Here is a 27,352-nt window from a genome sequence, read left to right on the forward strand (position 1 = left end):
ATTAAAGTAGAATTCCACAAGAACAATAACTAAATAAAGCAAGGTGGAAGAATGTTCCAATAGCAAACACTTTTGATACGACTATGAATAGAAGCCTTACTAAAGAGAAAGAATGTTTTAGAAAAGATGATTTATTTGTATACTGAAAAGGGGAATAGAAGCAATGAAATTTAACAATGAAATGTACTATTGAATATTTTCTGAATTACCAGTGAAACTAAATGTTTCACTGTTCACATATGATCCAGTTGCTTTTTGAGTTGTATACAAAACAGGTTACCCAACTGCTCGAGTTCTGTTTTGGAGGCCAAATCCTCAGCTGGACAATTATCATAGCCACACCGATACCTAAATTGTGATGTTCATTTACACAAGTAATTTCCATACTAGCTTTAAAAAATAAAAGTACTTCTGTCTAGAAGTAATAATAAATGTTTAAGTGCTGCAACCCATGGGGTTCCAGGGTTTGAATTTTAGCAGAATAAAGATTGGTTTGGTCTCAGCCAGTAAATGTAAATAAAGGTTTTAACGCCAGAAGTGTTAGTGTTTGAAGAGGAAAGGATTTATAAGTTAATTCTAGGCTACAAACAGTAAAGTTGGAGAAGCACTATTCTAAGAGCAACACACAGTAGCTTTTAATAACAGTAATAATAGGAAAAATCTGTGGTTGTAGCATTTTACTGAGCTTGAGGTCATCTTCCTACTACTTCTCTGAGTACAACTTACAGTAGCTTTACACAAACTATGCCCTATATGTGTAGCACTTAAATACCAAATAAGTCTATGTCTTTTGTATCTCTAGCACTGTAACGAGATTACTTGATCTCTAGAGTTGATAAGAATCCACAGTTTATCTGGGCATACTCATAACCTCAGAACACTAAGTCAGTTATCTTCATATAATGATATATCAGGCTACAGTTCTCTGTTTTTGACACCAGAGAACAAGTTTATCTAATCTTATTTTTTTTTCTTTAATAATCATGAAGTTGGTTTTCCTTCAGATTGCTTTAAGTTCTTCTGCAATACTTTTGTAAATATGCCATAGTACCAATACAAGTTGTTTGGTTCCAGTTCATTTCTTCATTTAGGGCCACTAAAATTATTGACTTCAAAAGGAACTGAAAGGTTTATTTTTCAATAGCCTGAATCTCACTTGCACTGAGGCCCAGTTATACTGTCATAGAAGGATACAGAGGCCTTAATAATAAACAGGAATCAGCCTTAATTCATTAGCAATTAAAACAGTTAGCTAATTCTAGTCACAGCGTGCTACAAAGTAATTGCTGTGAGTTTGACTCTCTATTAAACAACACTTTTTAGTCATTTACACCAGCTCCATTTTGATTTGAGGGCAGTTCAGGCACTCTTTAAGTAAATGTAAATGACGACAGATGCCAAAAGGATGTGCAGAATCAGGTTGTGTGCATTTGATACAGACTGCCCTATTGTACCAGGCCCATGTTGTGTATCAAAAAATGTCTTAGTTGCTTAAGAATACAGAATGGACCAATGAGTAAATCAGAGGCTTAGGAGTCAGTAGTAGCTCTGGTTCACTGTGTGTTTCTGAGCAAGGCATTTAAGTTTTCCGTGCCTCATCTATATCTCAGAAATTGAGATAATTGTGCTTCCTGGCATTCACAAGGACCTTTGAGACCCAATCTGACTGTGTGATCTCTGGTCTGAACTCTTTTCCATCTGTGATATCTGTTGTACAGTGCTTAGCACCATGGGAAGTATCATGTGGATACTGCTCTTTTCTGCTGTACCAAAAACGATAGAAGAGATGACAGCAGCTATATTACTACCAGGTACTGCTATTGTTACAAATCTACATTTCACATTACTTGCAAGTTAAAATCTTTACGTTGAACTTTTCTTCCTGAATACTCTGAGCTTTTCATTCTGTGTGAACAAAATCTGCGTGCGAGGGGCTGGCAGGAAAGGGTCTGGGAGAAAAGGTGAGGGAAGAGGAGGTATGCACAGAGAGGTAGACAGTCACCAGAACAGAGCCTTAATGATCTCAGCTGTGAATGCTGTACATGTAATGTCACATTTGTTGCAGCAGGAGTAGAGCTTTTAACCAGATTCAACCATGTAAGGAGCTGGGATTGCCAGTGCAACAGGAAAAGAAATTCACTGCATTTTAAAGTACTGTGCACATAGTTGTCTTATTTGTAATTCCTAAAAATGTAGACTAACATGTACATTCAAATGTTGTCTATCTTGATGATGTATTAAACCAACACTGCACCTTCTCACTATACACTTGCACTTAATGAAAATGTCTGATAAACAGGTTACTTGCTGATATATGTCACTCTGCATCCATAGGCTTTGCAATAACTGTGTGAGTAACCACCAGAATATGCTGTACAGCAGATCATTGTTCAGTGCATTTATTTATTTTCTTCCCCAAAGAAGGAAAAATATGATGCTTCCTATTAATGCCAGAATGAAATTTCCAGAAATTAAAGAAATCCCAGTTGGCAACCAAGTTAAGACATAGAAAATAACAACAAAAACAACAAAACTCTTTTAAAATCCAAGTTTGGTAAATCCAGTTGGGAAAAGGAAAAGCCTGTTAAAATAGGAACCTGTCTGTATTGGATTCACAGGCCCAGGATATAGTGCACTATTTTTGTCTCCTAAAATATTTAGTTTCATTGCTTTAAGTTTGATAAAGAAAAAAAGTCTTCCTTTCCTCATGTAAATATTTTACATGTTAATTCTTCAGATATCTTAGCTTGCATATAGTTCTGTCCTATGTAGAAAAGATAGTGTAGCTACCTGCCTTAACTGTCAACCCAGGAACAAGTTTAGAAGTAACTTACACTCATAGCTTTTCTTTACACCTTCATTATGGAATTTAAGTACTGATCCAAGTCCATTCTTTATGATTAAATTCCTGGCAGCTGCCTCATGCTCATATTAAAGAGCAGAGGCTTGGTGGAGCAGCCAAGAACGTAGAGCTGCTGTGCTGAGACCCCCTCTGCTACAGCCAACCTGCACCAGGTATCCAAGCTGCTTGTCTTAGAGCAAAGTATAAAGGACACTATGACAAACTTGTCCTGACCTCAGTGCCAGGGAAGGTAATGGAACAGATTACCTTGAGGGAGATCACACAGCATGTGTGGGAGAAGTGGGGGATCAGGCCTAGCCAGCATGGGTTCACAAAGGGCAGGTCCTGCCTGACCAACCTGATCTCCTGTGATCTAGTGACCCCTTGATGGACAAGGGAAAGGCTGTTGATAAACTTCAGCAAAGCCTTTGACACCGTCTCCCACAGTATTCTCCTGCAGAAGCTGGCAGCCCGTGGCTTGGACAGGTAAGGGTAAGGAGCTGGCTGGATGGGCAGGCTCAGAGAGTGGTGGTGAGTGGAGTTAAATCCAGCTGGCAACCGGACATGAGTGGTGTTCCCAGGGGTCGGTGCTGGGGCCTGTCCTCCTCAATATCTTTATTGATGACCTGGATGAGGGCACTGAGTGCACCCTCAATCAGTTTGCAGATGACACCAAGTTGTCTGGAAACGTCGATCTGCCTGGGGGCAGTGAGGCCCTACAGAGGGATCTGGACAGGCTGGATCACTGGGCTGAGGGCGATGGGATGAGGTTCAACAAGACCAAGTGCCGAGGACTGCACTTTGGCCACAACAACCCCAGGCAACACTACAAGCTTGGGTCAGAGTGGCTGGAAGACTGTATAGAAGATATGGACCTGAAAGTATTGGTTGATGCTTGGCTGAACATGAGCCAGCAGTGTGCTCAGGTGACCTAGAAGGCCAATGACATCCTGGCCTGCATCAGAAATAGTGTTGCCAGCAGGAGCAGGGAAGTAATTGTCCCCCTGTACTCAGCACTGGTGAGGCCACACTTTGAGTACTGGTGATAGGACTAGAGGGAATGGCTTTGAGTTGTGCTGGGGGAGATTCAGACTGGATGCTAGGAAATACTTATTCTCCAAAAGAGTGGTCAGGTGCTGGAATGGGCTGCCCAGGGAGGTGGTGTAGTCATGGACCCTGGAGGTGTTCAAGGAACACTTAGATGTTGAGTTGAGGGACATGGTTTAGTGAGAGCTGTTGGTGATATGTGGACAGTTGAACTGGATGATCTTGTAGGACTCTTCCAACCTTGGTGATTTTATGTGTGGATACACAATGCTCAATTCAGTCACAGTATCTCAGCTGCCTCATATTACATATGCTTCCTTGCTCTCTTTATTTAATTAACATCTGGGGAAGCAATTTTCCCCTAGCTGTAGACCCAAGCAAGCGATATCATCTCCTTCAAGTCTCCAGCCTTGCTTTTCACCCTGGCACAGCCATCTCAGCAGCCTCTATTCATCCTGAAGAGAAAGGAGGGCCGAGGTTCTCTGCTTGAGCATGGAAAGGGCAGTGCCACCAACTACAGATGTGCTGGGCTGTTTAAAAAATACCACACATCAACCCACAATTGTCTATAGCTAATGTTTGCATTGCTCATTTCTCAGAGTCCAAAGACAATCTTTTATATAAGTTATTGGAATTATAGTTCTAGAAGAAGAATCTGTAAAATATACACCTCTCTGAGAAGCCTACCAGACAGGGCTATGAAAAAAGAAAAGTATTCCTGTAATGATACTTTGTGATACTTAGCTGTATACCCCTCTGCTTACAGTGCCCATACTACATAGAGTCATAGAATCATAAAACGGTCTGGGTTGGAAAGGGCCTCAAAGATAACCTAGCCTTGAATGCCTCCAGGGATGGGGCATCCACAACCTCTCTGGGCAATCTGTTCCAGTGCATCAGCACCCTCTGAGTGGAAAACTTCCTCCTAACATCTAACCTAAATCTCCCTGTCTTAGTTTAAAACCATTCCCCCTTGTCCTAACATTATCAAACTGTGTAAACAGTCATTCTCTATCCTGTTCATACGCTCCCTTCAAGTACCAGAAGGCCTCAATGAGGTCTCCCTGGAGACTTCTCCAAGCTAAACAAGCCCAGTTCCCTCAACCTTTCTTCACAGGAGATGTGCTCCAGCCCTGTGATCATCTTAGTGACCCTGCTCTGGATCCATTCCAAGACCTCTACATTTCTTACGGTGTATAACAACATCATTGAATGGATTTAAAACTGGAAGGACTTGATAACAGAAGAAAATTCATCTTCCTGACCTCAGAGAGAAAAATGAATATATGCCATGGATGCACATATATTTATGTCCCAGCCCATTTCCAGCAGAAATTCAAGGCCCAGGTTGCTTGAGACCTTCATCTGAAAACCACCTCTCTACCTATGGTGTCAATACATTCAGCAGTATTTCCTCCTCTGTGATGCAAATACAGCTGTGGAAAAGCTGAATTTTATTTTTGAGCACGGCAGAATTGTTTATCATGTTCCTGTGAATGTGCAAATCTTATGAAAGTAATGTGACTGAAGACATGCCAGCACAGCATAACATCAACACTATGAGGCTGTACAGGTTCCTGGAGACAATTTGCCTTGCACAATATTTAATTAGTGGGAATGGAGCCTGTGTTTAAAGAAAACTACGTTGATTCTGAGAACTCAAAAATATTTTACTAAGCTGTACACAGAGCTCCTCTCAGCAGTTGTTCTCCTGGGAGCTGCTGTTCCAAGCAGCCACTGGAACAGCAAATACAGAATGCCACTGCTCCCCAAGGACTGGCCAGTCACCAGAGGTGGCTGGGTATCCATCAGTGAAGACCCTGCACCCACCTTGCAGACTATTTCCCATTTTATCTTCTCCCCTGCAGGTCTCTTTCACAGGGAGGAACAACAGCAGTTGTATTTGGCACTAAGGTAGGACAGTGAATAGGGTGAGAGCAACAACTTCTACAATTTCTGAAGTAAGACTAAGGTACTATGATAAAGGGAGGAATTAAGGAAAATAGTTCAGTCATAATCCTAGTAATAAAGAGCTGGAAGGGCTGCACTTGTGCTGCACTTCTTCAGCACTTGTGAGGGTTCTCAGTTTTGGTTTTCATTGCTGAGCAAATAGGATCATAGAACCACAGAATCCTCGGAGCTGGAAGCAGCCTTTAAAGGCCATCTAGTCCAGCTCCCCCACAATGAACAGGGACATCCACATCTCAGTCAGGTGCTCAGAGCCTTGAAAGTCTCCAGGGAAGGGGCATCCACCACCTCTTTGTGCAACCTGCTCCAGTGCCTCACCACCCTCACTACAAAAGACTTCTTCCTTATATCCAACCTAAATCTTTACGTTTGAAACCATTTCCCCTTGTCCTATCACATAGTTCAGCTACTTAGCCACATGTCATATCGATTTCCTATTTTAAAATAATTACTGTTTATTACTCAGGAAATAAAAACCCTTCTCAATGCAGATTATTTTCATCATTTCCCCGATGTCTGGCCAGTGTTAAACACAAGCTCATTACTTCAAGGCAGAAGCTCAGAAGTCACAAGTCTCTGTTCCAGTTAGTGAGACTTGTGAAACAGCAATGCCATTCGTTTTATCAGGACCTTTCTCTGGCCAGTTCCCAGTGGGAAACAGTGTCTACTTCCCAGAGAATTTTTAAAACAAGAGAGACAGTGCTCAGTGAGCACCGAAAAGGAGGTATATAAGTAAGCAAGTGTCAGAAAAGCAGCATAAGAAATGGCAACTTTTTTCATCCTCTTATGTTTCACCACGCCTCACAAATTCTAGCTCTCTGAGTACACTGAGTGAAGCAGTAGTTTTGGATAGTATCCTATCTCAGAAAGGTTAGGAGAGGAAAAAGTAGATCAGATGTAATTCCCTGCAGCAGTTCTCTGCAGCACTGTGCCTGGGCACAGAGCAATGGCCACATTTTGTCTGGCACACACCATGTGCTTCTCCCTGTCCCAGGAAGAACTATTCCTTGGCAAAGCCCTCCCACAGGTTCTGCACATTGCAGCTCTGCAGCACTCCACATTGCCTTCACTGCAACTCAGAGCAGAAAGCACAAAGTTTTTCACTGAGTAAGATGTGAGGGAATAACACTGTTGTCTAACAGTGTATCAGAGAATAACAAACATCAGGGACAGAGAAGAGTTATTTAATCTAAAGGACAGTGTAAGCATAAGAATGAATGGATCATCATGAGATGCACAGGACAGGCATTTCTGAAGATTACCAAGATCTTCAACAGTGTTAAGTGAAAACAACAGTAAACATCTCAACTCCCACAAGGCAGTGATCTTCCCAGAGCACTACTGTGATCAGCTGAAAGGGCGACATGAAGCCCGGATGGCAAACACCAGAAATAAAAGCATTTGCTTTCTCGTTCAAATAGAAACACAGAGGAATTTCCATGTGAAAAGTTTGGTCACTGACAGTGCTTCTTTTTTCAGCTACAGGTGCAGGTGTCTGTCTGTCCTCACCATTTTAAAAGAGCTGCCTTCAGGGACTGCCATGGCACAGGTCACGCCAAAGGGTCATGTCTGTCCGCTGCAGCCATCAATGACACTTTCCCAATGAAGGAAAGAATGTAAGATTTAGTATCCCTACCGAGCACATCCAGTTTGAGTGGAGAGGAGTATAAAACTGACTAATCACCCATCAAATGCTTATTTCCAACACAGACTAAGTGAAAATTAGAAGAAAATATGTTTCAGGGAATTAGATGGGAGCATAGCAGTGCGTATTTCTCTGTGATGCAGCTCAGAGTCAGCAGGTTTGCCCCTGGGCTCAATTCACTCCAAGCCATATAGGATATTATGCAGTTTATTCATTTCACTGATCAGCCAAATCTTAGGGAGCTATCACTTGCAAATGATTCTGAACCCACAGATTCAGATGAAGTGTCATTCACTCTGTCTTTTACAATCCATGCAAAGTATATAAAACTGTAGACCAATGTAGCACCCTATACTAATCATAATCTAATATCTTCATTACCCTCAGAATTTAGTAATAGTCAATTTGCAGCAGAATTAAAGCAAATGAGATAGGATTATGTAACACTTTTTACTTTCAAAGTGCCCCGAAGTGGCACTAAAATGCCATGAAGCAAAACCTTGAGGCTCAGAGATGTCTTTATTTCCCAGAAAATAACATACGGATCTTTAGAAAGAAAAAAGAAATACTGTCATTATGTAGGGCATGTGAAATGAAACGATAGTTGTTTTTAATCAGTTAAAAACACTGCTCTCCCTTTGTCTCAGAGCTTCTCATTCATCACAAAATCATAGAGTCATAGAATGGCTTCGATTGGAGGGGAACTTGAGACCATGGAGCTCGAGCCCCCTGCTATGGGCAGGGCTGTCCTCCCCACGCTCAGGCTGTGCAGGGCCCCATTCAGCCCTGGCTCTGAGTGCCTCCAGGGATGGGATGTCTGCAGATTCTCTGCTTAGGCTGTGCCAGTGCCTCACTGCATTCTGAGCAAAGAATTTTTCCCTACCATCAGTTGTTCAAAATCAGCTGTTAAGTGATGTTCAAGTGTTCTTTATTTCCTGGCTGGCACCACTCATAGCTACTGCACAGGAGTGTATGAGGGCAGAGTACAACGCTCGGTACTCAGTGCTTTCATCAGTGCTCCTTCCCAGCCAGCAGCATGAATGTTTCTGCAGTGGCAGTAGGACTTCTAAGGTTGCCTACAAGGAATGAGACCACAGAAAGTACTTAATTGCTGTAGTTCTTACATTTTTGTGGAAGGGTAAGTTTGAATTAAAAGTGCAAATATGGAAAAATCCATCACGGTGTTGGATGGAAAGGGAAATGGGAGAGGAACTGCAGGCTCCTGCCCATGTCCAGCCCCTGTCAAAGCTGAGCAATCTGTTTTCATCTAGACACCCTGCTAAGGCTGGACTTTAAGATCTCCTTAAAGAAACAAGCATAGCTTTAAAAATTAAACAAGCAGGGGTAACTGGTACAGTAAAGAACATCCTGGTCTCATATATTATATAGCAGGCAAGTAGCATTATGGAATAAGTCACTTTAAAACTTAGTGTTATGGAACAGCCCAAATTCATTCAGCTCAAATGCTGGCTAAGCAAAATTTGCAGTTATGAAATTTGAATGAGTTGCATCGTGCTTTTGTACTCTAAGCTTTGCATCAAAGAGAACCAAGAGGAAGCTCTCTATAGAGTACTATTTCTAGCAAAGTTCTGTTGGTTGGTTTTCTGTTTTTGTTTTTTTTTCCTGTGCAAATGATGTCTCATTTCTTTCACAAAAGCAGTTGAAAAACATCACCGAATGGTGGCATTATTACCAAGCGTGTACTTAAAAATTAGTAGAGGTGACAGAAACCGAAAGGAAAACCAAATGTCACATAATAGGAAACGGTCTCATTTTGAAAGAGCTTGAGGAGGAGAGGATAAACCAGTTGATGGGGTAGAGGCCAGAAATGTCTGCCTTCATGTCACAGTCCACAGAACACTCGCCTGTGTCTCAGCTTCTCTGGCTCACAGACCTAGGAACCTGGAAAGCAACACTCACACTGTGGCTGACATGCACATACACAACGCACACATTTCACTGACCATGCCAGAGCCCTCATTGTATCAGTGCTGCTGTGGAATATGCACACATGGACAGTATGAAACACACCTCCATCTGTACTATCTCATTATATACTATGCGTACAACTGTATAATTGCGTGCTTTATATATACAATAAATATCACACATATACTTAAATGTAAGTTATACTTATTCTATATAACATCAAAGAACAAGAAGTTAAAGACTAATTGAAGCATTCAGAAATAGGAAACTGGCAAATAGGAAAGCTTTCAGTACCTCTGTGTTACTTCTCAGCTAAGAGAAGGCCTTAATTACGCCATTTATTAATGTAGTAAGACTGCAGGCCTTATTTAGTCAACATTATCTAGAGGTTCATAGAGTACAGATTTGTTGAATATTTTCTTACAGCTTTTCTATAGAGCTAACACCTTAGGGTCTCTATGCCTTGAGGTAAGAACTTCTCTTCAAATCTTTCACTGTACGCTGCAGAAGAGGCTCAGAAAGCACTGTCCTCCCCATCTGCCCATGAGAAATAGATCCCTAATTGTTTGAAGTGTGGAGGGAGGCCCAGTGCCTGCTGTCTCAGGCTGTATCTGAGGCACTTTTTGCCCTGAATACTGCTCCCACTGGCCCCAGTGGTGGCTGTGAGCATCTGCCTTTTGTTTTGCCACTGTCCTTCCAGATGGACAGCCAGAAGGTCACACGTGTTTCTCCTGGCAGCTGAGGAAAAAATGATAGAAATGAAGGAATGGAGGAGGGACAAGAAGCCTTATAGAGGGATCTAGATAGACTAGAGCCACTGGGAAATCAAAAATGGCATGAAGATCAACAAAGGAAAATTCTGGGTGCTGCACCCAGGATGGACAATGCAGGACACTGGCACAGCCTGGAGCTGAGTGGCTGAGGAGCAGCTCAGCAAGAGGGCACCTGGGGATGCTGGTGACAGCAGCTCAGCATGAGCCAGCAGTGTGCCCTGGCAGCCAAGTCCTTTTATAGGACTGTAGAATCACATAATGGTTTGGGTTAGAAGAAACCTTAAAGCCTATCCAACCCTTCCACCATGGGCAGGGCTGCCACACACCAGATCAGGCAGCCCAGGGCCCCATCCAGCCTGGCACTGAATGCCTAAAGGGGTGGGGCTCCCACAGCCCTCTGATCAGCCTATGTCAGTGCCTCACCACAATCCTAAGAATTTCTTCCTGACAGCTAAGCTAAATCTCTCCTTTTTTAGTTTAAAGCCATTCCCTCTTGTTCCATCACTATCCACCCACGTGAAAAGTCCATCTCCCTCCTGCTTATAAGCTCCCCTCAGATACTGGAAGGTAACAGTGAGGTCTTCTCAGAGTCTTCTGTTCTCCAAGCTAAACAAGCCCAATTCCCTTGACTCTTCTTCACAGGAGAGGTGCTCCAGCCCACTGATCATCTTTGTGGCCCTTCCCTGGACCCAATCCCACAGCTCCACATCCCTGCTGCACTGGGGCCCCTGGCACAGGGGTAATAATCCCAGATGGGACCTCATGAGGGCAGTGCATGAAGGGGACGTTTCCCCCCTCCCTCTCCCTGCTGCCCCCCCTCTGCTGGTGCAGCCCAGGACGCTGTTGGCCTTCTGGGCTGTGAGCGCACACTGCTGGCTCATGTCCAGCTCTTTGTCCATCGGGATCCCCAAGTCCTTCTCCACAGGGCTGCTCTCAAAGAGTTCTTCTCTAGGTCTGTGCAGCTATCTGGGATGGCCCCGATCCAGGTGTGGCACCTTCTGCTTGGCCTCGTTGAACCCCATCGTAGGTCAACTTTCTTTCCAAGGCTGTCCAGGTGTAATTCTAAGTTCTGCAGCGGAGCAGGTAGAGCACAGCAGTGCTACGGCCACGCAGGCACCTGGCTGTGCACACGGTGTGCTGGTGGCACGGCTGGGATGCCAGGAATTCCGTCGTCCAGAGGAAACGTTTTGGATGAAGGAACGTTTTTACATTTTTAAACAGAAAACCAGAATGATGTCTGCTAGAGCTAGGCGCTCACAAACCCCACCCAGAAGGTGCCTAAAACCGCGCGAGCACCGCGAGCAGCCGAACCGCGAAGTCAAAAGGCCGCGCCGGGAGCAGCGACCACCGCCGCCAGCGCCTCCGGGTCGGGGGGGGGCGGCGGCGGCCGCCAGGGGGCGCTGCAGGCGGAGCTCCCGCCCGGGCCTCCCTGCGCGCTCGGCGGCGGGGCCGGCTCGGCGGCGCCGCATCATGTGGGCCGGCCCCTTCCATGGAGCCGGCGCTGCTGCCGAGCGCCTCCTGGGCGGACGCCGCCATGAGGCTCTGAGGGGCGGCTGCGTGCGGAGGAGCCAGCCGCGGAGCGCGGTGCCGGCCTCGCCCCCGGGCAGGGGAACGCGGAGCCGCGGCCGCCGCTACTGCTGCCGCCGCCGCGGGTCGGGCCGGGCGGGCGGGCGGCCCGCGGCCATGTAAAGCGGCGGCGGCCGAGGGAGAGCCGAGCCGAGCCTGGGGAGAGAGAGGAGCCGCCGTCGGCGGGGAGGCCCCGCGAGGGGGGGGGGGATCATGGCGACGTCTAATCTCCTAAAGGTGAGAGAGGGGCCCGCGCGCGGGGACCGGGCAGGCCAGGCCAGGCCGCGGGCGGAGAGGCGGCCCGGGCCCGGGCTCGGCTGTGCGCTGCCGGGCTCTGCGTGGGGCCCGGCCGGGCCGCGGCCTCCTGCTGCCGGCTGTGCCCGCCGTGCTGCCGGAGCGGGGCGGCCCTTTGTTTATTTCGGGGAACCCCACCGTGTGGAAAAAGAGTTTGGAGTTGAACAAAGAGTTGGGGAATGCCTTCGCCGCGAGCAGGTGTGGCCGTCCGGCTTGCCTGCGCGTTCTGGCGTTTTCTCGTTTGCCAACTGCGCTGTTCTGCGAAGGGAGAACTCCTCGAGGCCTTTAATCGGCTCTGCTGAGGGGTCAGATGCTCGCAGGCGCTTTCCCGGTGTTTGGTGGCAGATGTCAGTCACCGCTGACTGCACCAAGTTCGCACAGAAGTTTTTGCTGTGACAGGCCGTGCCAGCCCGGGGCTGCACCTCCTGAGCTGTGCGCTGTGTGTGGGGACACGGCCCTCTGTGGCCTCCAGGGCTGTGCCAGCATGTCCAGAGCCGGCCTGCCCTGCACAACTACTCCTGGTATCTTAAGAGAGAGCCAGCCTGCCCTGCACAGCTGCTCCTGGTGCCTTTCTGAGTTTTTGGCCTGCTTGGGGTGCAAGGCCTTCATGTGGTTGCCAGGTTTGGCTACTTGTAGCAGTTAGTAGTATTGAATAAATGTATATTTAGAAGTATATGTGTAGCTAGCTCTATGTATTATGCTTCAGTACAGTTCTGTAGAGGTGCTGCTTGCATTTCAGAAGCCTGACCTATCCTGGATGTATGGCTTTGCCCTGAAGCTCTTCTGAGACACTCAGTGAGAAGAAATGGTCAATAGCCTTGAGTCTTCCTTCTATCAAAAAAAGAATTCACTTATAAAAAACACATACACGCGCACTCACATATATATATTTTATGGAAATGACATCTAATTAAAATGAATGTTTATTCAGTTCTCTCTTTTCCCCTGTGACTGGTTATCTAGATATTCAAGCAGGTAAGACTGAACTAAAGATCTGAAATGAAAGAATTTAGGACTGTTGTAGAAAAGCTTTATGTCCCACTTACAACTACTGACAGAAAATGGGATTTCTTTAGGGGAGCGTGGTTTTAGAGCTCAGACAAGCTCAGACAGTTTGCCTCGTTATTGTATCAGTCTGCTGCTTTGCATACTGAGGGTCTCTGGAAAGGCCAATGTGTGCTCTCACGGGACACGGCTGTTCAGCTCATAGTAACTAGAAGAAACAGGCCTGTGGGATCTGTCAGCTTTCCTCTTCAGCTGTTTTGAAAGAATAAGTGTACAGTAAGTTCAGATAGAGTCAAAGGCCTTGCTGTTGTGAGATGGCTCTCACTGATCTGAAGCTGTTTTGTTGGTCTAGTGGTGTCTCTGCAGTTGGCCTTTAAATCATTAGCATTTTAAATGGACAGAAAGACACGTGCAGTGTGTTTCAGGGAAAATGCTACGTAGGTGTCTGGAATACCTGGAGTACTTTTTAAGCCATACATCTTACTAATGAGGGAGTTTTCTAAAGACAGTGGACTATGACTGCTACCTCGTGAAAGAGAAGGTCATACAGTGATTTGGCTTTGTTCATAATGACACACTAAACCAATAAGATAATTGTGGCTAGATAAGGGCTTTTGTTCCGCGGCTCTGGTGCTCAGTGCGCTCCCAGGGCAGTGAGCTGTTGATACCAGGTTTTTGCCAATTGACAGTGCCTTAGCCTTACTGGATTTTGAAATGCAATTCTGCCTTCATGTTTAGGGAAAAAAAAAAAAAGTGTTCTTTGCATAGTAAAGACATATAAGGTTTTTCTGTATTAAAGACAGAAGAACAAAACCCTGCCATAAAATCAAAGTCATGTCAGGTTGAGGCGGGTCTTGGTTTTGCTAGATAAACAGGAACTGAGAGTTTTCTATTTTTCCCCATCTCCTCTCAGCCTTGTTCACAGTTGAGAAAGCAAAGTGAAATATTCCTTTCTTCTAGTAATGAATCCTGACTGAATCAATACCTCACAGCCTCTCATCGCTTCACAGGGCGTCACTTCTGCACTGGTGCAGTTTTTTGTAATTGTAAAAGGTAAATGAATTTTTCAGGGGCTGTGTTGGAGTGCCAGCTGTTGGCTTCGTGGTGACGATTCGCGATGTGAAAGCACACTGGTTTCTTTGCAGCTCCTGGAACAGAGCTGCTCAGCTTAGCACAGCACAAAGGAAACCTGTAGCTGCACCCACGTGAGCAGGTCTTGATGCTTCTGTGAGGCTTATTGGAGCTGCTGGAGGTGGCAGCAGATGCAGGAGCTGGTGCAAGCAAGTTGACTGCAGTGTGAGCCTGGTGTTAGCAGGGAAGCAGCAGAGGAAGTAGCGGATTTGCCATAGCCTTCAGTGAAGTGAGAACTGTGTTCTGCCTTTCTTTTGTTTCAGCTGTGTTTTATGGGTCTTACACCTCTGTCACTTAAAGCTGGAAACATTCTGGAATTCTTTAGTTCTTCAACTTAAAATATTTTCAGATATGTTAAGTTTGTCCTGCCTATTTCCAATTAGAGCAGCTTGTGGTGAATGCTGCGTTCCAGTTAGTTATGATGCAGAGCTTTCCCTGTGGCTGTTGTTCTGCTTTGCCTGCTAACTTTGCTATGATCATTTCACTGATTTTTAGAGCTGCTAGTCACAGAGATGAGTTGGAATGTGAATCACAGAAGTGTAGAATGGCCTGAGTTGAGAAGGACCTCAGAGCTCACTGAGTTTCAACCCTCCTGCCATGGGCAGGGTTGCCAGTCAGTAGAGCAGGCTGCCCAGAGCCACATCCAGCCTGGCCTTCAGCCCCTCCAGGGATGGGGCGTCCGCAGCCTCTCTGGGCAACCTGTTCCAGTGCAAATTCTCCTCTTACTGTAGGCTATAGGACCTCATCTTTCCTACCTCATCCCTTTTGAATTAGCCATTATACATGGTGTCTGAAAGCAGCTCAGTAGTAAAAGCACAGACATATTGAAATGTGCTCAGTGACAGAGGGTGCTGCTTTTTCACAGTACTGTGCAGTGCATCTGATGGAGGTCAGCACTGCGACTGCATGTAGCCTAAAATATTGAGTGTACACAGTAAAAAGGGCAGGGTGAGTGTTTCAGAGTACAGAGGGGCAGCAGCACAGAGGCAGCTGGGACCTGCCCGCCCTGGGAGCCTCACTCCTGATCCCTGGGCCAGCTCCTGGTGTGCTTGCGTTTATTCAGGCTCTCACAGCATCTCAGTGCCTGCTCCTGCTGTGCTTCTCTTCGCCTTGGTTGCAATTCCATGTTATGTGGTAGGGCCCCAGTCAGAACTGTTAGTGCAACCATTCTGTTTGCATTCCTTGTGTTATTTTACTAACTCCATGTAATATCTGCCAACACAGTCTGGGAGGTTTTTTGCCCGCCATTGTGACATGTTGCATTTGGGTGTTTGTTCATTGAGGAGAGGAATAGGAAGAGTAAAGTTGTAGTATATACTGCGGTATAATAGGGATGTTATTTATGTTTCAAGTGAAGTTGTGTTAAAATGGAACTTTAAATCTCTATGAGCATGTTTAGTAAAGTGTCTTCTGAAGCACAGAGTATTTTACAAGTGGAGATGTTTTTTTGCAGCATTAAATTTTAAACTCCAGGAGTGGTTGCTTAGTCAGACTTTGGCCATCAGTCCTCATTTGTGCTTTCAGAGAGGTGCGTGGAGTAACTTTAGTTAGGTGTGCTGCTTGCCTTCCTGCTTACCTTCCCTTGGCTGTGTGGCTCCAGGCTGTGGCCAGGCTGGATGGGGCTGTGAGCAGCCTGGTGTAGTGGGGGTGTCCCTGTCCATGCTGGGCTTGGAACTGGGTGATCTTTGAGGTCCCTTCCAACACAAACCACTCTCTGATTCTTAGTGTGTACCAGGATATTGGAGTGCAAGTCTCACAAATACTGCTTCTTGCAAATGCGTGTTTGCTTCTTCCGTGTTTTACAGTGAAACACTGACATGGATAGAATGTTCATTTTCTTTTATTTTCTGTTGTGTTCAGGGCTGAGTTGCAGAACAGGGTTTTTACCTCGTATCAGAAAACATGTGGGGTCTGCTCTGAAGTTTCACTCCAAAGGGAAACTTTGAAGGAAGTTGGTTTTATTCATTTGATACTGTCTGGAATTTAGAACTCTACAAGAGCTCATCTTTCAAGTTTTTTAACCCTCAAATTGGGACTGGGAACAGAAATGTCAGCCAGAACAGTCTAATCACTTTCTTAGGAATAGAGATGGGAGAAAGCCATCAAAGTTTGAGAGGGAATTGCAGAGCCAGGCCTATCTGGGGAAGCGTGTTTTCTTGGGTGTTCAAAGATAAAGCATTCAAGTTACTTTTTTTTTTTTTTTTTTAAATACAGAGGAAGGTACCAATGGGCAAGACCATCTCTCTGAATTTTACAAGCCATGAGCAAGATTTTTCTTACACATAGAAAGGACTCTGAAGTCAGGCAGGGGCTGTTTCCTTGGGACCTACGTTGTGTAGCCGTTGCAGTGCAGAGATGGTGCTGCTGCTAGAGTTACTGTGGTGCCTTTTGTGTCTTTATCATGTAAAGCTGAGACATGGGAGCTGCAGGGGGTACAGGTACCAAACTGCTTATTCTGAATATTAAACAACAAGTGTACCTGGAAATTTAAAAGTACAAGTTATTCAGAAGGGGCTGGTTTTGAGCACGCAACAAACTGCTTGTGCTTATTTATCTGAAGAGCTGCTAGTGGCAGAGCAGTGCTCTTGTCAGAATTTCAAATAGTTAGGCTGTATTATTTACTGTGTTTGAAGTGAACTGTGTCAAACGTAGCATGACCAGCCAAGATGATGATCTGTTCAAAGGCAAACTTAGCAGTGGAGATAATCAACAGTCTCCTGTCACAGCTCCCAGTTAACTCATCTTTTTAATTGCAGATTTTCTTTTTAAAATGTGGATTAGTAAGCAAATGGGTTTACAGTGTGTGCAGTAAAACTTGTTTCTCTCCTAAAGTGGTTTTGTTCTGTTTTTCCAGTAATGGCAGTCTGCCTGTGTACTACAGTGGGTGAGATTTATTTGGCACAACCAGAATGATGGTGGGAGCTCTTGGTTTCTTTAGCTTTCCTCTTTCATGGTATAGTGAGTGTGAAAAAATTCACCTGGGATTAGATTTTTTGGCATAATTGGAATTGTTCTTAATGGCACCAGCTGTAATGCTGGCTAACTGCCCTGGATGGTTAACCCATAGGAAGGGGTCTGTGGTGCAACAGCTCCTACATTCCTCTGCTTCACTCCTCTCTGCTGCTTGTGCCAAATGCACAGTAGAGAAGAAGGTTTGTGGCAGCACCCCAGGTACTGCTCCTGGTTCCTCACTGCCTTGCTGGCTGCAGTCATCTATTGCAGCCAGGTTTGCAGCTGTGCCTCCTGGCTGCTGTGGACGTTGGCTGGAGCGCTGCGGCTGAGCGGCGTTCACGTTGTCCGTGCATCTCCACACTAACAGGTGAAGGGCGTTTTCCAGAACGTGCTGTACTGTAACTAGTGCTGTGCATTAAGGAAGAAGTTGGCTAGCTTTGTTGAGCTGTGGGGTTGTTGCTCAAACACCAGGTTACCTGAGACACCTCTGACAGGAAGGTGTCATTCAGGTTTTTTATGCAAACCATGGAAACTACAGTCCTTACAAGTAATTCCTAATAATAAATTATTTTACTAACAGGACGTTGTTTTGTTCCTTTTAGAATAAAGGTTCGCTTCAGTTTGAAGACAAATGGGATTTCATGCGCCCTATCGTTCTGAAGCTTCTTCGTCAGGAGTCCGTCACGAAACAGCAGTGGTTTGATCTGTTCTCGTAAGTACTTCTTCAGCATCCTTCTCTGGAATAGGGACGTTCGTGGTTCTACCGACAGAGAAGTCAGACCCCAGACTTTGTGGGAGCACACAGAACAAAAGCACTAGCTTATGCTTTACTGGGTGTGCCTACTTCAGAATAGAAGTACTGTTTTTCTGAGGTTCAAACCTTTGCAGATAAGGTGGAGGAGGACCAGCAGAGCTTTGCCTCCAGCTGATCATAGTAAAGAAGCTTTCCACCTGCCCACAAAGCTTTTGTTAGAGAGATACTGCTGTTTGCTACCTGGGCAGTGCGTTCTTTGGGGGCAGTTCATTATTCCAATGTAAATGTCTTTCTTCTGAAGTAACTTAAAAATGCTACTGAAATAAAAGGATAGCGCAGATTAACTGGTATGGTTTGAATAATTTAATACCACATACAACATTTTTCAGATGTTGTTTGCATTACTGTACTTTCTAAAAATCTAAGAGAAGAGGATTGCTCTTTAAAGGTAAAAACGTTGCTGTTTTCCTCCTCCTAAAATCCTGAATTTACTTCCTGTTTGGTGCTGATTTTCCTCATTAAAATGCACCTTGTCACCTTTGTCAGCATAGTGGGGGAGTGACTTAAATAAACTTCTGATATGTATGTTTTACAGTCATCTTTATCTCAACATGGAATTATTTTCCCTCAAATACTTCAGTTGCTTAAGGCTGCTTCTTCTGCTTTTTAAAACCACTCGCTGCAGTTTCTTTAATTTGAAATGACTTGTCTTCCAAACTGCATCTTTATTACTCTTTTCAGTAAGAACAGTGCAGTGGTTCTCTTTAGAGCCATCTTGCTGCACCTGTCACGCTTTTCTGCCAACCAAATGGGAAGGTAGTTTATCATGTAATGATTTTTAATATCTCATGATGTCACTGCCATAGTAGTTGCCAGAAACATGTCATAGTTAAGTTACAAATTCAGTCCTGAGTCATTGCTTTCATTTTTGTAATAATTCGTTCAGTAATTCTGCATTAGTTTTGAATTTCTCAAGTTTCTCACAATCAAGGCTGGTTTGCCTTGCAGTGGGAGAATGTTGTAGTGCATGGATTGTGAAACTTTGAGTGAATGCTGCATCTTAGAGTACTGTAGGATGGATCTGGGCTGAGTTTGGCATGTTATTTCCATCTTTGTCAAAGAAAGGCTTTAAAAAGTTGTCCTTAATGCAGTGGGATTACTGATAGATAGTGAAAGCAGAATTGATTTCTACGTGTTGTCTAAACCTCCTTCTTTGTCATAATCCTTTCCTGGTCAGGTTGCTGTTACTGCTGTCTGTGCTTTCTTAAAGCTTCAGTTTCTTTTCCAAACACATTTTCTTGTTTGTTACTGCTATCTAACCACTTTTTTTTTTTTTAAGAGATAAACAAAATGTGTATTATTTTTCTTATATATGCTGAAATTATGGCTGTTTCAGCCTTGTACATTAGAGGATTAAAGTCTGAGTGGTTGTTACTAAAAGGTGGATAAACTGTTTTCTAGAGACGTGCATGCAGTTTGCCTGTGGGATGACAAAGGCCCAGCGAAAATCCATCAGGCTCTGAAGGAAGACATCCTTGATTTTATTAAACAAGCACAAGCAGTAAGTTCTTAATATTTCACGACTTCTGTTCGTTTTATTAGAAAAAAATGACCAAACAATTCTGACTTTCTTTGGATCTAAACGTATTTCTTTTTTTGTCTGAAATGCTGTGATATTCTGGAGGTTGTAATTGCTACGTGACCTTCTGTTGACAAGCAGAAGACAGCCTTCAGCATTTGCTGTGCCTCACTGTTTCATTGTAGGCAGTGTTGTTGTTTTTAAAGCACTATTTTTGTTTGTCCAGCAGTACTTATGGAATCTTCTTCCACTTGAACATTTCTTGAGGCAAAATTTTACTATAAGAAATTACTGTCTGGAAAATACTTTTTGTCTGGCTTCAGTGGTGTGCTTTAAAATACGTCAAATGTATGGCATATTAGAAACATGTGTTCTGTTGGCTCAGCAAGATTTGTTGTCTAGTTTTATGGACTCCCCACAAATGGTTCAAGTCATCAGTAGATTCAGAGGAAACTTCTGTTTTTAAAATGTGTAGCAGAAGGTGTACCAGGATTTTTTTAAATCTATTTTAGTATTACTTCTTTAATAAATTACTTGATAAGGGTTTATGAAGAAGAAAAATGACTTTAAAATCATTCTTTAGGTTTATACCACTGTGGCTTTGTTCAGAGGAAAACAATTTCTTATGCTTGAGGTCTTGTATATGTAGTGATGTTTTTATTTCAGTTCCTTCAGCTTTCTAGCATGCATGCATAAGTGCTGTGCTGAGCTGGGGCCTTCAGTATGGTCTGTGTTGGCTGTTCTAGAGGCATCATTTTAGGCCTTACAACAGCCATTGTGCAGTGCTCCCAGGCATTACTAACACCTACGTGTTAACTAGCTATTAGGGCCTAATGAAAAGCTATTAGATGCATCAAATTAAACTGTACCACTCTGCATAATATGACACAGATCTTACAGGTTTGTGCCTTTTTGTAGTTGTGCTAGTACAGGCCTTTAAGATGAAAGGTTTCAAGTTTTTTTTGGCTTGCACATGGCTTAACAAAAAGCAGTGCAGTTGGAAACATACTGACAACTTCTTTGCTGTTGCCTTTTACCGTTTAGAAAAGGTCCATCTGCTGTGGGTTGATAACCACTGCTCTAAGCTAACTGGCACTTATGTATGTAGATGTTCTGCTGTAGCTTTTTATTTTGTATTTTTGGTACAAGCAAAGTCAATCTCTTTTTTTGTTGTTGTTTATGAATTACCTCCTCTTCTTGCCCCTTCTCCAGAGAGTGCTGAGTCACCAAGATGATACAGCTTTACTGAAAGCGTACATAGTGGAGTGGCGCAAGTTCTTCACGCAGTGTGATATTTTGCCCAAGCCGTTCTGTCAGTTAGAGATTACTTTAATGGGCAAGCAGGGCAGCAACAAGAAATCTAATGTAGAAGACAGTATTGTCCGAAAGGTAAGTGGTAGGCATTAAAGAGTTCTGATGCACGCTCTGTTCTGCCTTGGGTAAGGGTAGGAAAGGTGCTCTGCAGCTGGAGGTGAGCGAGCTTGCACCAAGGATGTTAGAGGATGTATCACTGTGAGGGTCAAAACAAGTGTGCAACTTTTGTTTTTGTTCTTTTTTTAAATCTCCATGGCAACTTAACTCTAGTTTTGCTTTGGCTGCCAACAGTTTTATTCAAGCAATTAAAGCAGTTTTTTAGGGTTTTTTATGTTTTTGTTTGATTAATTTATTAATTTTGTATGTAATACATTTTTTTTTTAATTTAAATCCTAGGCAATTGTAAACTCACCCCTACTCTTTCTATGCCTGCATACGTTTTACTTGTATATTATACTCACCTCTATTTACACAAGCAGATTATTAATTCTACTCCTAGTTTACTTCCCTTGGGCAGGATCTTAACTGGGCCACGTCTGTGCTTTAAAGATGAACGCTGTCATCTCAAGTTAAATATGGCTGTTGATCTCAAAGTTTCCCGTATTTCCTACAAGCTGTCAGTCATATCAGTGAAGGTTTTGTATGTGTAAAATCTTCTTATTTCATGTCTTGATTCATGCTGAAGAGGTCGGGGAATGTGGTGAGCAATTGAGGAGTAATGGCTTGAAACTAAAAAGAGGGAGATTTAGATTACATGTTGGGAAGCACAGGCTGCCCAGAGAGCTGTGGATGCCCCATCCCTGAAGGCAATCAAGGCTGGGTTGGGTGGGACTTCTAGCAACCTAGTCTGATGGAGGGTGTCCTTGCCCATGGCAGGAACTAGATTGCCTTTAAGGTCGCTTCCAACACAAACCATTCTCTGGCTCTAAATCAAAATGGTAAACAATGTCTAGGGGTTGTGAGCTCTTAATATTTTGAGTCCCATAAATAAAGGTCCTTGAAATTGCATTAATCTTTTGCTACCAGAAAAACAAAGCTAATCAGCCTGTAGAGTGTTCAGTTTAATATCATATCACTGTCAAGTTCTTCAGTTTAATATCATTTATTATCCTTTTGCATCACAGAAAGAATAGATAGTGAAATACAGTTTCTTTAGCAGTCTCTCATTTGGCATTGAAGATAATTTTAACTTTCCTGATATGAACAGAAAAAATAAACGATTTCAAATGGGCTACTTAGGGTGACTTGTTTTTTTCCAAGTTCCCTTTGTGACATGTAATCTGCTGTCCCTTTAGAAGAAGTGGGAACAGCAGCAGAGAGAGATAGCACCACCTCAAGTCACCTTTTTTGGAGAAAGCATGTGATCTTAGTAGGCTCTCCAAGATGTGGCAGACTTGAACTCTGCTGTGTGCAGAAGGCAGGAGACTAAGAGAAGAAGGAAAAAGCAAGGTGGAGCAGGGGACATAATGAGAAAATACCAGTGACTGACAATTCAGATATTGTTCACGACTGAAAATGATGTTCCTCTCTCACATGCAGTTCAGTTGGGACCATCTCATGATGGAGTCATCAAAATCCAGTCTCCAAACTATCTTATTATTTCATAGTTACTGATGAAATTGATCACCTGGCATTAATTTCCCTAAGTTGCTAAAAAGCACCTCTGAAAACTTGCCCTGTGCCTGGGAAGTTCTTTATATACACACAAAATGATATGCATATTTTGATTCAGATATCTCCATTACATTAATTTTTTTATCCATGATGTATAAAAATAGCTTGACCATGATGAAATTGTGATGTGCCTTTGATGTTGGCTGACATTTTGTTTTATTCTCCCATTTGTTACTCATTTCAGCTCTTGTAAACCCATTCTGTAATCATACAGTGTAACTGTAACGTGCATATTAACAATGATAATGAAAAAGTAATTGAGGAAGCATAATCAAATAAAGCTTTGCTTTTAAAACATCACAATGTTTTGAACAATACAGATGGAAAATTGAAATCGAAGTTCAGCTGAAATAGAGAAAGTTGAGAGTTTAGAATAAAAATGTAACTCTGAAGAGGATACCAGCTTTTATCAGGTGCTTGCTGTGTTTAAAAGGTACAAAGCAAGAATGGAGGACCATATCATCTCACCACTCACTTTGTCTTACAGCACCATCAAGTTTCCTAAACTCAGCTGTTTAGCTGTGGAGCTGTTTAAATCTGTATGTTTTACAATTTGAACCTCCTTTCCACTGCTGATGTAGACTGATGATTGTTGTGCTGAAAGAGCATCGAGTGGTTACTGCCATGTTTGAAGATATGTGATGAATATGCTTTGCTTGCATGTTGAACTTTCCTGTTAGAGAAATGCAATCCAAGAACATCTTTTTTTTTCCTTTATGTAAGTGTTGTGTTGAGTTGTAGTTGTTGCTGAGGCTGAGACTGCCTCAATGTGAGACTGCTCGAATGTGTCTGACACAGAGGTACCCCTGGTATTGCAAGTCCTGGTACATCCCATGGCTGGAGATGTTATTTGGTTGGTTATCGATAATTGTAGGATACAGAAATAACAAGGAATGACTGAATAGTGCAGAAATAATACAGAAAGATATAATATCTGAATCAAATGATCACTGCATCCCCTAGCTGTCCAGTTTCATAAAGTATGCTTAAAGTATAAACGAAATACTACCTCTGTCACACGGAGAGCAAGTTCTAAGGTACTTACGTAATCTGAAAACTGCATTATCATTTGCTTTATTCTGATCCTGTTATTTTGTTTTTCTTTGTAAAAAAATTAGATCTGCATATACCTTTCTGACAGCGTTTTTATTTTTTTTCCTGATATGCAGCTCATGCTAGATACATGGAATGAATCCATATTTTCAAATATAAAAAATAGACTTCAGGACAGTGCAATGAAGCTGGTTCATGCTGAAAGACTAGGAGAAGCTTTTGACTCTCAGCTCGTTATTGGAGTTCGAGAATCATACGGTATGTCTTGCACAGACATTGATCTCTCTTGCTTCCTTACTGAAGTAAACAGATTTTCATTGTAGCATTGTAGAAGTTGGAATGATCATCTCAGCATTTTCTGGATTTTGTTGTTATTGATATGTGATTCCAATTAAATTATGTTCAAAGTGTCTTTAACTTCTATGTGATTTTGCTAAATATCATTTTCTGTTTAAAAAAAAGTATTTTTAAGGAGCAAATTTCTTGATGTTTCAAGGTTGCAGAAGTAACCTTACACCTGTGCTTCTTTCCATACTGTTTCTGATTCTTCAGCCAGTTTGAAGAAGCACTAGGAAGGCTGCATCTAAGACTTCCACTCTTTTTCTTCTCTGCAAAACAAAACCTCTGTGCCATTTTGCTGTTACCTGCCTTTTCCTCAAAGCTTTGCAGCCTGTTCTTCTGGTTGCCTGCAGTTAATTTAAGTCTTTTTGGAGCAGAGGTGGAACAGTTGGTTACCTCGAATTCAGAGGACATTTGCAGGGTACATCAAATTGTTCACTGCAACCTTTTAATGTGAAACTTACTTTAATGAGAGACATTTGTTTATTGTTAGCCACATGAATTTCCAGGAATTAAGTTTAGACTTTCTCTTTGCAGTTAACCTTTGTTCTAATCCTGAAGATAAACTTCAGATTTATCGAGATAATTTTGAAAAGGCGTATTTGGATTCAACGGAGAGGTTTTATAGAACACAAGCTCCTTCTTATTTACAACAAAATGGTGTACAGAATTATATGAAATATGTAAGTAAAAATTCCATTATAATTTTGCTCTGGAAATGTTGCTGCTTAAAATGATGGCTGTTGTACTTCCGCACAGGCAGATGCTAAACTAAAGGAAGAAGAGAAAAGAGCACTACGATACTTAGAAACAAGACGTGAATGCAACTCTGTGGAAGCTGTAAGTACAGCGTGTAGAGGAGTTGCCATATTCCATTCTTTACATATTATTATTAACCAGGAGTTGTCATTTGTTACAGTGCAGTAAGCTGTAATTAAAAATTATCCATTCTATTCTTTCCTTGTGAAAATTTGTACTACTTTATAACCTGGTAATTTATGATTTCTACAGATGTTTTAATAGTAACTGTAGATTAAAGTTCAAGTAAAAGAGCAGGTTTTCATTCAAATGTATTTTTGCTCTTTGAATTGGGCTTTTATTTTTTTTCCTATGCTTAACAGTGGGTGAGGATGTTTGAAAATGAGTACTGCAGCCTAGTGCACAACAGGAACCTCACAACTTGTGTAGAGTACCTGACAGTGTTTCTGTTCACTGCAATCAGAAATAGCAATGAAAATTTCATTAAAACTGTTCTAGATTTCCTCTCAGGCTGAAATATGGCCATTTAAGTGTGGCATGCTTGTGACCCTTTTCCCCCAGTTGAGCAATATTTTACACAGTTCAGGCTCTGGAGGAAGATTTAACTGCAGTGAGTAGTTCATAATTGCCTATGTTGGAATCAGTTCAGGAAACAGGTTATTTTCAAGAAGTACCCTTTAAATCTGAATTTGCTGCTGTTGATCAGAATTTATTTTATGTCTCGTGTTAAGCTGTAAATCATTCAATTTGCATAGCAATATATATATAAACTTGTAACTTGTGTGAAGAGGCTGACAAAGGAGAAGTGGGCTGGATGTGTACTGGCAGTTTCTGCACTAGATCTGGCTGTAGTGTCTTGTTCAAGCCACCCAGTCTGGACCAAATAGGGTATGCTGGAATGAGAACTATTCTTAGCTCTTGGATGTATACTTGGAAACTAAGTAGGGTAGTTGGTGTTCCAGAAGTGATAGCTCCCTTGAGAGGAAAAAGGCAGTAGAAATATTAAGCTGGTTACTAGCTCAGAAGTGTTCTTATCACATTTACTGACCCATGCATTTTAAAGAAATGTGATTTCATGTATAGGCTTCTTAAAAGTACAGCTACTTCTGTGAGTTAATGAATTACTTGATCTTATACTGTATACGTGTTGAGGACAGTCTAGATTTTGTGTCCCAGGAAACTTGAGACTGATCAGACTTGTAGGGCTGAATGAGCTAATGCTGTGTTTAATACATTTCAGCTGATGGAGTGCTGCGTCAATGCCCTGGTGACATCTTTTAAAGAGACCATTTTAGCTGAATGCCAAGGCATGATCAAACGAAATGAAACAGAAAGTAAGTGAAGCTTCAGAACAGTGCGGGGTGAACTCAGCGCTGCTGCATAAAAATAGATCTGCTGGTAGATTGAATGACTGTTTTTAATAGATAGTGGCAGTGATCCATGGATGGAACGTTACTCCATGTGAGGAACTTGATCCCACAGAAATGATTGTTATTGGTGTTTTCTTTAATATCGCTCCTGAGATTCGTGTGTACAGAACCTAACCTGAATGACCAAATAGCTCTTATCTTGAATTAAACAGATGCTTAAATCTGTGTTTATTTAATTTCATTTATAATTATTTTCCTTATTTTTCTTGTGACTTATTTCCTCCACATTGACTGACTAATTTTGCACATGTTGTCATTTCTTGATTTGAGTATTTCAGATGTATAGTGTCATGCTGCTTTACCACCCCCCCTCCCCCACCCCAAAAAAGTGAAACATCTCTTTTCAAAGCTTTTTTTCTGCGAAGCAGAGATGTACTTACTCTGGTTATTGTTGCAGGACCAATAGGTCAGTGAACCAAACTGCAAGTTAGCTCTGTGCCTTTTGAAGTTTTGAAAAGGCTCTGTAGCTCTGCTGCCAGAAAGTGGGAGGTTAGCATTCAGAAGTTTTGAATTCATCCTGTATGATAAAATGAAATAGGCTAATCAGATTATTAGATGTCATTAAAATGTTGTAAATCAGGCCAAAATCACATGGTAGTTACTTTTTTGAAGGCTCAGTATCCTGCAGACAGTGAATGTTTTTTTTATATCTATAGGATGTTTTCACTTCTATGCAAATGTGAAAACTGTTTCTTTCTAACTTAAAACAGTGCAGGTAAGGTAGCATTTCAGAGGATATTTGCCCTCAAAACTATGTGGTACCAATCTGCTTGTGTAGCAGCATGATTTCTGGCAGTAATCCGGAGCTAAATCTAGAAAGCCACCAGTTTCATGTGAGTGTAGGTTACAGTGTCTGCGAGGATGCTGGAGGTTTATCTAAATGAAGAGCTCTGGAAGATTTCATCTACAGTATCCAGAGCATTTTTCTTTAGGGACTTGTTGAAGTTTTCCCACAGTCCTCTTTCCTTTTGGCTGCCTCTGCTCCGTGATACTGCTTGGTTACAAAGTATTTCTGTTTATGTTTGCTGTATAAGAGCTCAAGCACCTCTCTTTTCTTTTTTTTTTTTTTTCCTAGACCTGTTACACTGTTTAAAATGCTTTAGTGAAGCATGCAGGTGCAGACAATTAAACTTTCAAAGACTAGAACTGTATGTAGTAGTATATACATATGTCTGTTAGTATCCTTTGCTGTGTACTCACTTGTGCATGTGTCTTTCTGATGTTAATTGCCTCTAAGAACTTCTTATTTTTTATCTTCATTGAATACCATTGGACACAGAGGAGCTGGGTTTGTGGCT

The 27,352-nt window shown here is 42.6% G+C and overlaps 1 protein-coding gene across 1 annotated transcript in view; it reads left to right on the plus strand.

The window, feature by feature from the left end:
* Positions 1–11,710: 11,710 nt before the first annotated feature.
* Positions 11,711–27,352, plus strand: part of CUL5 (cullin 5) — a 28,250-nt gene continuing 12,608 nt past the window's right edge. Inside the window, exons 1-8 of the mRNA XM_065730068.1 lie at positions 11,711–12,007; positions 17,755–17,864; positions 19,368–19,467; positions 20,698–20,874; positions 23,643–23,784; positions 24,403–24,548; positions 24,625–24,705; positions 25,865–25,958. Coding sequence (XP_065586140.1) covers positions 11,984–12,007; positions 17,755–17,864; positions 19,368–19,467; positions 20,698–20,874; positions 23,643–23,784; positions 24,403–24,548; positions 24,625–24,705; positions 25,865–25,958 — 874 coding nt within the window. The 5' untranslated portion in view covers positions 11,711–11,983. The remainder of the gene's footprint in view (positions 12,008–17,754; positions 17,865–19,367; positions 19,468–20,697; positions 20,875–23,642; positions 23,785–24,402; positions 24,549–24,624; positions 24,706–25,864; positions 25,959–27,352) is intronic.

This window comes from Cyrtonyx montezumae, unplaced genomic scaffold, assembly GCF_038088225.1.
Source record: "Cyrtonyx montezumae isolate F1298 unplaced genomic scaffold, pur_monq_1.0 scaffold_12, whole genome shotgun sequence".
Classification (NCBI taxonomy): domain Eukaryota; kingdom Metazoa; phylum Chordata; class Aves; order Galliformes; family Odontophoridae; genus Cyrtonyx; species Cyrtonyx montezumae.